The sequence below is a fragment of the Manihot esculenta genome, chromosome 15 (assembly GCF_001659605.2).
Source record: "Manihot esculenta cultivar AM560-2 chromosome 15, M.esculenta_v8, whole genome shotgun sequence".
NCBI lineage: Eukaryota > Viridiplantae > Streptophyta > Magnoliopsida > Malpighiales > Euphorbiaceae > Manihot > Manihot esculenta.
The window spans coordinates 10,003,561-10,016,252 of NC_035175.2; the positions used below are offsets into that span (position 1 = coordinate 10,003,561).

Sequence of the window (12,692 nt, forward strand, 5' to 3'; positions counted from 1 at the left end):
GTGGGGGAGCAAGGCAGCAATTGCTTGGATATTTTGTTGATAATGTTTTGGGTGACAGTGAGAGTCTCCAACAAAACCTTAAGCATATTTGTTGTAATTGTGCTTTGCTATTGCTGACCATCTTCTCTAAATCTAATCATTTCTATATCATCTGGGTTAGTGAAATAGGATCTATTGTCCCCCCACCCCTTCCCTCTTCTTCAAGTTCCCTTTTTTTTTATTTGATTTCTATCAGTCAGCTACCTTTGTCAAATAAATAAATAATTTTTCTCTTTTCACTATTGCCCTTGTACCATTTTTGCATTAGTCATTATCTTCTCTCACCCAAAGTAAGGCTTTTTCTATTTTAGGGATTTTAATAAAATATCTCTCTACTTCTGTGTCTCTCAAACCAATTGATAATCCACAACCATCTCTTGGCCATCAGCTATTGATTAGATCCTATAAAAGGGTATGTTTATGTTTTTTCAAGGAGGAGGATTTTGAAAGTAGAATTTTAGATGAATTAAACATCTCATGAGTTTATGGGGATGGCTTGAGTGAGTAATTCCACTCTTGCTCAAGAGAATTGATGAAAATAATGGATTTAAATTAAAATTTATACATAATTAATTAAAGTGTAATAATAATTGCATAAATTCATATGTAAATAATGATATATATTTAGTATATTTAAAGTCCAAGCAAGAATCTATGCATAATTATGAAAGGGACCAAAAGGCAAATGAATTCAGGTGAACAAAGTATGGATCAGCAAAATACAATTATTATAAAATCCTATAAAGTTGATAATAAAATAAAAAAATAAATAATTTAAGAATGGAAAGAAAGAGAAGGCAAGGGGGAAGAATAAATAAACAAGGGGGGAAAGTAGTTTAGAGATCTTGGAAAGTTAAGAGATAGATAGTGTAGGGCATAGGGGAATAAATAATGGGAGATGGGTAGAAGGGGACAATTCTGGCCTGCCTAACTTGTACATTGTTAAATGTATATGTGCTCTGGAACTGAAACTGGAAGCCACTGCACCCCAAAAACCTTTTATTATATTATATAAACTGCCATCATTTTCAAATTACAAAGAGAGGGCAAATCCCCTGCTTCAAGGGGGTTCTCCAGCCCTATTATCTTTTTTCTTATTTTTTTCAATTTTATTATTATTATTATTAATGAAATTATAGAAAAATAATTAATTAATCACTTTAAAAATATATTAAAATATTTTTTTATTGGGCATTCAATACACTTTGCTAACTCAACGGTATCAAACCTCCTAATTATGTTCCTTCAAATTGGTCCCATCTTTAACATCAGATCAACTGTAGCAAAGGTTGCCTTGCAATAATTAGGGTGGGGGGGTCCAAAGTGCCCCAATTGCCCCTCAACAACAAGGTTTTGGAAACATTAAACACATACCTATTGGGAAATCTCCCATTTTTTTACTCTCTTTTGCCTTTAAAGAATAGAAACAGTATTGGAATTTCCAAGTTTTTGAAAACCATGTCAAAAGTTATTAAACTATTGCTTTTAGAAAAGAATCAAAATAAACTATTGAAATGTTCATTTTTGGGGGAGAAGAATTTGGTGTTCCGCTTGCAATTCCAACTGGTACTAACATTCAGTATCAGTTGCAGTGACTTCAAAATTTCTATTTTATAAACCATAATTAAACATTTTGAAAGATGGAAAAAGAAGGGATAAGTCTTGAATTAGCATCATAATTACCAAAATGGCTGACCAGGACAGGAATATCTACTCAAAAACTTAAACCTGTGTATACACAGATTCATGCTAAGAAATGGAATAACAGTAGCATTCTTGATAGCTTCCCTTTGCACCTGAAATGGCAAGGTGGATCCAATTCCATTGACTGTGTGAGGAGATTTTTAATAGATTTCCTAATACATATATGCGTACAAGAAATCTCGTTTCGAGAAACAGAGTAGCTAGGATTCATTCCTCTTCTCCAAAGTCCATAAGAAAATCAGTCAAGTTCTCTGAATCTTCTATTGCCTCCTCAAGCGATATGGAACCATTCTTTTTAGGCTTTTCCTGCAGGTTGATGTTGAATGAAGGCTAGTAAAAAAAATTCTACTTGCTTAAAATGTGTGAAAAAAAAACCGAGTTAATAATGCAAATCTGCCTGTCTCTAGATCTTGATAAGAAAAAAAAATCTGCTTCTGGCCAGTGGGAATCTACTAAAAAATAATGCAAATGCTTTAAACATTTTGTACTAGAACATTGTTCATATCAAACACTTTAGATTGATTACATCATCGGGAGATGAGAATTGCATTGATCAAGCAAGCATGCTTCAGAACCAGGTGATGAAGACAATGGTTCTGCAGCAGCCTGCGTGCACATGGGTCTCAGCAAAGTAAGGAATCTCAGATATTTAGCAGAAAAAACCACCACCATTAATTAAAAAAAGTACAGTACTCAGAATGCAGTAAATTTGTGTGCATATGCCTTGCATGGCTCAGCTAAAGGCAGAGACTACGAAATTTAATAGAAAAAGTAAAATACCTTTGACTTGCGAAGCTGAGGAGTGGACTTTAGAACACTCCAATTGCGTGTAATTTTCTCATCCTCCTCTTCCTCTTCCTCTTCCTCTTCCACTTCATCAACATCACTATCCTCTACTTCATCCTATTGCAAGTGTCAATAGATTAACGACATTATACTTTTGCACAGTGGAGGTATTTCTATATTAGTTAAACGAATAGATGATCATAGACATTGAACTAGATGATGAAACTCACATCATTTTCACCAATGTCAACAGCTTGTGCCATAGCTTCATCCATGTCTGTCATCTGATTTGAGAAGTACCAAGGATTAAAGGATGAATATCAAGTAGAAACAAGCCACAATCCAAAGTTCACTTCGAAGGAAAAATTCAAGTTGACTTTAAAACTTTGTGTAAAATAGACAAGCACAAAATAGAAAGTTGAATTTGGTGAATCATGGATAAAACTCCATCTTAAGAAAAACGAATTTTACCATCGTTGTCCATGGATGCATGGTAATCTCTAAAACGAGATTAAAAAAAAATCACCATCTATAATTTAAGCTTTAAATGGACACTAAGTGACAAACCCAAAGTATTGACTCCAGTAACTAGTAAATAAATACCATTGATGGTTCACTCATCTCACCATTTCATGAATGGGCCTAAACATATTAATTCACTCCTCTGCTATGTTTAAGTGCACATTTGTCCAACCTTTCGAATAGAATTTTACCAAAGTGCATATTCTACAAGCTCCAAAAGTACCAATCCAATTGAATTTTTCTTTCTGTTATATAATTACAAGCTATAACATTGAGTTTTTTAACGAACTTGGGATACAAGGTTGTAGTGAGAAGCCACAAATAACTGTGCATTGCAAAATGTTATGGATGTGGAATTATATAACAGGATTCCTTGCTTCACAACAGGCTTTGATTGTTTCAACAAGACAAACCTTTCCATGATGGATATCACTGGAAAACCCTAATATTTGCCCTTTTTTCTCTAACTCCTGACATTTGCCTTTTCAATCGAAAGCTCAATATGATTGTAGTCAGTAGTTGGCCTAACTAACAATGAAGAAAAAGGATCTGATGCACCATGAACCATCATTAATAGATGTTGGACTTGAATTAATGAAGAATTAGAATTCAAGGACCTTGATTCAGGGATAAAGGATAAGTAGGGCTAAATCTTAGGTCAAAAACTTTCTTGCCAAGGAAAGGTACTGACCATTTTATCTGGAGAGAGTACAAAAGAAAACCTAACTCATAGTATCTAAACTCAGCATATAACTTACAGCAGAAACTGGGAATATATGAAAAGTACCCATGTATTCACTCAACTTTAGATTTATTTCATTTCCAACACTCAATTATAATTTTGTTTCAAAAAAAGTCAATGTAACCCGTTATGACAGGCTGATGTTAGCTCCTCCTCCATTATTTTTCTATCTTTCTCCCCCTTATTTTTCTCACTTCCTCACTTGGTTGATAATTATTTAATAATATAATTATTTTATATAACAATGATTTGCTATTGATGAAAAAATCTAAATATTTCAATAAGAAAATAAGAAATATTTTCCATAATATGATAGAAAAGAAACTTAATATCTACATTTAAAATGCTTAGTAATTAAAGTTAGAAATGTGATTTTCTCTATATTATTAAATTAGCTGCAAAACTTCATTTTTCCAAAAATAAATTTACTTAATATTGACATAAAGAATTTTTATTTGCATCAAATCAACTATGCAAATAAATTATAACTTTCAAAAAAAATAAATAAATAAAGACTAGCATTGTTTACAAAATTCAACTATTACCATTGAAAATTTTCATTAATTCTGTTTCTATCAAAGATTCAATACTTTCTTTTTTAAATTCTATCAAGAGTAAATTTTATAATTTTAAAAATGATTGATTATTTCCAAGCTAATTATCATTATATATCAATGATATAGTTTAACATTAAGCAAATTAATTAACCATTAATTTAATCTAATTATATATTTTTTTAATTGTTCTGAAATGATAGGAATGATTTCTTAAAAATCAAAATTAGTCCAAGGAATTAAATTTAATAAAAATTATATCGTAAAATTTAATTGTAGAATTTAATAAATAAAAATATTTTTAGTTTTAGATAATCATTAATTACTTTAAACACAAAGGAGGTAAAAGAGAAAAAGATAATGTTGGCAACTAGAAAACTTGCTATAAAGGGTCAGAATGACTTTTTCTGAAATAAAATTACAGTTGAGTGATAGAAATGAAACAAACATTAAAGTTGTCAGTAAAGTTGAGTGACAATACGTAGAAATTATCAATGAGAAGTTGCAGAAATCACATCCACACACTAGATTGAAGAACATGTAACAGTCAGACAACATGGAAAATTTTAATAAACTTTTGAAGATTAAGATCAGGTGTATAATTTGATCCAATATGGAACTTATTAAATATAAAAAACATGGGAAAAATAGATAACATCAGGCCACACAGAGTCATTGCAGTCTAACAGGTGGACAGGGAACAGATGAGGGAGGAAAAAGATCTCCTTGAAACATAACAAGAAGAATTGCAAATATCTTCCTAATAAAAAAGATCCATCATCCAATTTGGTAAATGAATAAACCAATTTGATTTCTTTTTTGTGAATTACCTCAAGTTGTTCTGTCTTCTCTTTTGCCATGATCTTCTCGAACTCCTCCCTAGGTACAATTTTGCCATGCTAATAAAATCAAGGAAAAGAAAGTCAGCAACAGATGGGCTGAAAAGAAATGTTCTAAGCATGCTTGAAAACAAGACCGTAAGGCCAGAAGCCCAGAATCACCATGAGGGACTTGATTGGATCAAATTGCATAATGCCTCTTTGCTTTTCTTACTGTTACAACATCAGTCCTGTTTAACTTGGAATCTTGATGCAATTAAAATGAAAACAAGCTCCAAGAATCTAAGCTCCTCAGATAAAACTCATTTCACATCTATATCATTTTTTTCATTCAATTATTGGGTGGTCTATCAGGCTAGAATAAATCTACCGCAGAGATCATGATCTTCAAATGGTTGAAGGCTAGATCCAACCAAAATTAAACTTGATTTCTTTAAGCTAGACGTTGCACTAGAACCATTTCAGAGACAACTGATGTCTGATGTGAAAGCAAACTCTAAAGCTTCTTACAGGCAAATTCAGTTGGATTAATACAGACATGATCTTCACACACAGCACATATATTTTCAAATGCAAAAAAGACTCAGATTAGACATACATGTGTAAAAGAATAAAAATCAGATGAGAATAACTACTCGATAGGACATGTAGACCGCAGACATGTTACTTTCATCAGCAGTCTTCTGAGCAACTATGGAGATCATTTAAAAAATGCTCCAGGCTTGAGTTTTGTACCATGATTGCACAGGAATTGATGGATTCAGTATATCAACCAAATTTATTTTCATAACAAGAAAACCACTAAAAATCTTATGAATAGCTGCTAGACTGTAAACCTCCTTTAGTAAGGGAAAAAAAAAAAAAGAAATGGATTATTAACCTCTTTCAGGAAAGCCAGCATATTGGGTGTGGGTTCATGAAAATCAGGACCCCTATAATCAACTATTTCATTTGGATCCTGGATGTAGTTGATAGTTGGGTAAACTGGATCTCCACCCCAAACTGCAAAGATAAACTAAATTGTCAACTTTAACAACGGAATGAGAAAAGAATTATTTAGTAACTTGAAAACTATTTACATTAATAATACCATCTCATGGTTTGGGAGAGGAGAAAATAAAAAAACAAAGCCATGTTTCTTATCTTTAGAATCTAGACAAACAATCACAAAAGGTTTAAGAAAGAAGAATAAAGGTAAGAAACAATCAGCAGCATTACTTTAGTATCTAATACTCTGGTCAAGATTGGATGAGAAATCAATGTGAATCACATATAAAAGAACACAGAAAAAATGCACAAAGAAATCAGCTTTGATACAATACTTTGCTTTATTAGATCCTCTCGCATTCGCATTGCTAAAGGATCCCTACGAATACGAATATCTGTCCCCATCATTATGCGGTATTCTCGATCTGTCTGATGGGAGAACATTTCAATCAGTTGGGTGTTTTCATCTTCACCAGTCTCTTCAAAATGCTTCTGAACAGCTTCACGTGAGGTGTCTCTCTTCCATGCTTCTACCCATTCTGAGTAATATGCTATAGGACCTATTCTTTCCAGTCTCTCTTGTTCAACTCGAAGCCTACACAAAGTAGTAATGACATAAATCCATATATATATATATATATATATAGAGAGAGAGAGAGAGAGAGATGATACAGACAAGTTTTCCAATTGAACTATCTGGTTGAAAAGCAATTGCTAGCAGTAACTGTAAGGAACATTAAGAGAAACAAAAAAAGGAAATAGAGATGTACATCATGGGATATTACTATATGAAAATTGAGGACCTCAAGTTCACACAATGATATTTCTACATAGAACTGGCAGCCAATATCAGGAATGAATTTTTTGTAGCAACTAACCAGACTTTCCAAAATTTTCAGTTTTTCAGATTTTACTAGTAGAGGTTCCACAATATATTGACATGGAAACAGTATATTAATAATTTTAGAACAACTGGAAACTTTTTACTCTCTGGTCCAGTAGTTCTTCATAAAATAGTGTCTTAGACACGTTACATTTTAGGAAGATTGGCAACTAGAAAGTTATTTTCTTGTCTTCTAGTTGTATAACGGCTATACACAGGCTTCCAGTGGCAGACTATGAATGAGACAACCCCTTCTGTTTTTTCACTCAAACCTCCTCTTCTTCTCCTTTCCTCCATCTCTATCTCCTCATATTCAATAGATCCTGGAGGTTACTTTTCTCTCTCGCTCTCCCATTTTCCCTATCTTTCTCTTTTAGACTTTCTTTCAGCTGAAAGGACCAATCAGCTGCATCTCTACTTGTCTCCGATTTTTCCTGCTTATCTCCTTCTTTCTCATTGTTTATAAGGATAGAAAGCCTTAAGATTGTTTTTACTAGACACGCTTGATAATATGCAAGAATCTCCAAAACACTGAATGCATTGCATCCCCCTTCTGTGTGAAGGGTTCATTGTTTTCACATGCACTGAGGTCTAAATTTGAATTTGAGAACAATTAAAGAGTAATTTAATGAAAAGGGCATAGGGGGAGAGAAGAGGTGATGGGAGAGAATATGATAACACAAAAATGCTTCCATTAATGCATAATAAAGATTTGAAAAAAAGATAAAACCTCAGCAATGCGAAAATACTTTATCATGGGTAGTGATTGTAATAGCAACTCCAAATCTACCATATAAAACAATTCGCAAGCTTAAAGACAAGCTTCACAAATAGCAATGCACTACAAAATCATATGAAGTATGCATTTTGAGTTCTTTCTCCATCTGACTCAAAAGCAACCTCTTTATGAATGTCCCATTCCTGTCTTTTAAGGTATGCATCGATACTCCAAAAAGCTAAATCTACACTTTAGATTGGTTCACTTACTCAATCTCAAGATGCATAGGGCAAAGAACTTAATCAAAACTTCTTTCCTTCTTCTCAATCAAAGTCATCTGTACTTCTTAATATATAATCACTATAACATGTGATCGTTAATTGTCTAATGATGTACATCATGAACCGTAGGTAACATTACATGACTCGGAGAGAAAGAAAGACCTTGTAGAAATGCCAATAAATTATTGCAGCAAGGAATTTAAAAATAGAAAATCAATTGAAGATCAAAATTACCTTTCTTCTTTAAAAAGATGTTTTCTAGCTCTGTAAAGAGCACACTCAGTCAATGTTGGAGTCTCACCATAAAGCTTCACTTGCCCAGTTTCAGCCATTGCTTTGAGAAAAACCTTCAAAATTTTAAATGATCACATTATAATATTTCAGCAAGAAGCAGGCTTATATATAATAGTTTAATATATGTTTTCAAAGCACATAGTAGTCTCGAGATATCAACTTCCAAAAATTCAAGATGTTCATTACTGAAACAACATGCATAACTATCCAAGGCAGAGACAAGGTATTCACTGATGAAAAGAGATGACAATGAAATATTTAATTCTAAAGCCCATATCATGTTTACTTTCTAAATGAAAAGGACATATGGTCTAATTAAGGGTTTAATCTGGACAAAACAGATACATAATGCCAATACTGCTGACACAGGCCATTGGCAAAAGTTCATCAACTTTCTTCTAAGAAAACTATACTAACCGTTTCCACATCAGGTTTCCTCCTTTGCCATCTTGACCACTGCTCCTTCTCTGGCTTTCTCCAGTTCCACCATGATTCTTCACTTGTAAGTGTCCCCTCTATTGGCTTCTTCACTTTTGGATCAATAAAGGGATGAGGGTGTCCTAGTTTCTTGTCTAGATCATAACCAGTTTCTTGTTCTTCCTCAGGTTCTGTCTGATAAACCACATAATCAGATGAGACATCTTTAGGTTCTTCCGTTGTCTCTTCAAGAGTTTCAAGAGCCTCAGGAGAGTCCGTAGTCACTTCAGAAGATTCAGGAGCAATGGCTGACGTTCTATGCTTTTTCCTCCTACTTCCGGGTCTTTTACCATAAGATGGAGATCCAGTTGATGTGCCTGTTGGTTCAGGCGCTCTGGCAGCTCTAACTCGATCAGCAGTGCCCTCTGGCCAGTATTCCTGTCCTGGAATACTAGCACGAGCACCAGATGCTGGTTCAAGTTGCCCAGATGTGGAGTCCATGTAACTATGGTATGGCGGGCGTTCAACAGATATATGTTCAACATATTCATCCTTCTTCTCACACTTTATACAATGAAGTAACGGAGGCTTCAGAAGTGCTTTAAAGCCAAATTGAACTTGCAACCTTCCAGCTGAAAATGGACCTAGAAATGATGTCTGCATCATGCAGAGAAAATTATACATGTAAATAGCAATGTGTAGTAAATAAGACAAGAACACAGAGTCTTTGACACAGGAAAGGGAAAATGTGGCAATTTCCCACCCTCTTAATTACCAAAAAGGTAACACCTTTTTTTGCAACCAATTGGTCTACAACACTGGCACTTTCAACATGGATGATAGTAGAACTTATTCATGAGGAGAATTTCATCAATCAAACTCTCTGGTATTAGAGTGAGCTGACTATGTAGCAAACAAAATGGGGACTAAACTTAAGCAAAAGTTCTTAACAGAATTAGAAGACAGAGAGGTAGCAGCCAATTAAATTGACCACCTTGATGCCCCCACCCCCACCCCCACCCAAAAAAAAAAACTTAAAAAATGTACATGCCGGGTACTATCGTAGAATGTAGAATTTATCTATGCCTTTGAAAATTTTGCAGTCTGCTGTTATGTATTTACTTTGATGATGATGACGACCACGGAAGGATGACCAAAAAACTATACAAGACTTATGACGATTATCAATCGATAACCTTTGCATAATTTCCCAACTGGAAAATTGATAAACTTGAAAGAGAGAGCCACTCATGCAATGTTATATCTTCTAAGACGCCCCTACTGCAAAGAACTAGGACGCAATTCTACTCAATATGACATTCTCAGCTATGTACGTTCTTTGCTGGGTATTTGGTACTTGTTAATAATTTAACAGTTGGGAGCAATACAGTAATCCCCTACCTCAGAGAACAAATACAAGGAAGGGAAAAAAGAAAGAAATTAAACCTGCAGATGACTGCAACTTGGTTTCCCATTAACAAAGCTACCTGCATAAACTGTACCCCTTAGTCCTATATCTGCCAGAAGCCACCCCACCAAAAAAGAAAAGAAAAAGAAAAAGAAAGCAATTCTGAGTATTGACAGAATATTCCACTTTAGTATAAGGGAAAACAAAAATAAAAAATAAAAAAGAAGAAAGTGAAACAAGAAACCTTGGTATAGCCAAGTTGCTGAAGGAGATGCCATTTCTTAATCGACTAACTACCCAGATAATAAAATCTGCAGAGAACACCAAATCATTGGGTGGGCATTACGTTATTCTGTGGAAATTCAACCCAGCAGTATAAAATCCAAGGAGGAGAACAACTTCAAGCGCAAGCAAGACATGCAAAATTTGAGGAAAAGAAAGTAGCAGTTGGCGATAAGAACGACCCGTTCTAGAGTCGAAGTGTAGAGGGAAAACCGAGAACAACCATGGAGTTTAATTTTGAGGGTTTAAGCAAGAAGAGACGATGGTGTGAAGTGAAGCGATAACCGAGAAGAGTTTTGAAAATGGATATGGGTTTTGCCGTTTTGGTCCTTTCGGATATGGATGTTACAGACAGATGCCCGTAAAACTAAGCCATCATGCAATCCAATCCAGCCGATCTTTCTGAAATTCAGATCAGTTTACTAAAAAATTTTATAAGTTTGAGCTCCACTCAAGAATTTTAATATTTAATTTAAATTTAATTTAAAAATTAAATATTATAATTGAAAAAGGAGTGATTCGAATCATTATTATTAATGATTCGACTTGGATTTAAGTTGAATTCGTAATTTGTTTAAATTAATAATAAGTTTCGCTCCAAAATTTGATTAAAAAATTTATTTAAACTAATCACGATTGTGATTTAAATTCGATCTTCAAAATTTAATTAAAAAATTCATTAATAAAATTTAATTAATTTTAAATTTTAAATATTAAAATTTTAAATTAAAAAATTCCAAGAGATTTTAATAAAATTAAATATAATTTAATTTAAGTCTACTATAACTAAAATTTTAATTTAAATTATAATAGAAAGTGAAAATTTTATTTATAGTAGAGTTTTAACCCCTCATCTCTATAAATTTTTGATATGGAATTGGAAATAATAATTTTATGAAAGTGAATTTATGGTCTAATAGTTAATAAAATATAATTTTTCAAAAGTTTTGGGTTATGTTCTATCAACAACAAATGATTAAATTTTTTTTATTATTTAGATTTTAATATTTTAATATTTTATTTTTTTATTATTTAGATTTTATTATTTAAATATTTATTTATTTATTTATAACATCAAATAATATTTATTATTCAAATACTAATTATAAACTTTTAATTAATTATATAAAATATATTTTATATAAAATTAATGATATAATACTAAATTTAATAATTATTTAATTAAATATTTATATTATATGAAAAATTAATTAAAATATATACAATAAATATATAAATTTATATATAAATAATTTATACAAGTGAAATAGAAATTTTTGTTAAATTATATAATTTTAATTAAATTTATATAATTTTATTATTAATATCGATAAATATTTTTATATAAAATTAATTAATATGTTATCATTTTATTATTCATATATCATAATTTATTTTTATTTAAATATATAATTTATATTAAATTATTTTATTATATAAAAAATATTATATATATAATATAAATATAAAATATTACATAAAATAAATATATTAATATAGGTATAATCAATTTAAATTATATAATTATATCTATACATTATAAAATCATATTAATTTATATTTAAATTATATATAAATTTTAATTTATAAAATTAAATGAATAATTTAAGTAGAAAAATAATCATACAAATACATATATAAACATATGGAAGTAATAATAATAACAATAATTTATTAAGAAATTTAATAATTTAAAAAGAATTTATACTTATTATAAAGATATACAGCGAAAAATAAATATATAAATTAATAATATAGTTATATAGTTAAGGGATAGAAATATAAAAATTAACAATATATATGATAAATAGATTAAGTGGCAATAATGTAATCGAATCGAGTCTTTTAACGAGTCTGCTCGATGAGCATCTTAACGAGTCTATTTATGAGTCTGTTCACGAGTCTCTTAACGAATTTGTTCACGAGCCTCTTAACGAGCAGTTTCCGAATCTTAACGAGCTGAATATTATGAAATTCAAGTTTGGCTCATTTAATAAACGAGTCTAAAAATTAAGTTTGAACTCGACTTGTTTAGAAATTGAATCGAGTCCGATCGAGTTTTTATCAAGTCGAGTCTCGAATAACTTACGAATAGTTTGATTCATTTACAGTCCTACCCTTCGTCAGAAATTTTTGAGGGTAGAGTGAAATTAAGCTTTTTTTTAAATGGAAAATTATTTATGCACTGTTCTATAATTTTTATTTATTATTTTTTAATTATATTTATTTTAAATAT

General features: G+C 31.5%; 1 protein-coding gene across 3 annotated transcripts; it reads right to left on the reverse strand.

Moving 5' to 3' along the window:
* Positions 1-1,680: 1,680 nt before the first annotated feature.
* Positions 1,681-10,851, reverse strand: LOC110601892 (protein PLASTID TRANSCRIPTIONALLY ACTIVE 12, chloroplastic). Of its 3 annotated transcripts, none has more exons than XM_021739281.2 (10): positions 10,419-10,851; positions 10,213-10,253; positions 8,767-9,423; positions 8,290-8,402; positions 6,509-6,768; positions 6,067-6,188; positions 5,178-5,246; positions 2,760-2,813; positions 2,524-2,646; positions 1,681-2,049 (listed from the first exon to the last, which is right to left on the reverse strand). In XM_021739281.2, the coding sequence occupies exons 1-10, from the start codon at positions 10,450-10,452 to the stop codon at positions 1,951-1,953; spliced, it is 1,572 nt and encodes a 523-aa protein (XP_021594973.1). In that variant the 5' UTR covers positions 10,453-10,851; the 3' UTR covers positions 1,681-1,950. The 3 variants fall into 3 exon arrangements, with proteins under 3 accessions (XP_021594973.1, XP_021594972.1, XP_021594974.1); XM_021739280.2 differs by having other exon boundaries at positions 10,213-10,283; XM_021739282.2 differs by lacking the exon at positions 10,213-10,253 and having other exon boundaries at positions 10,419-10,849.
* Positions 10,852-12,692: the final 1,841 nt, after the last annotated feature.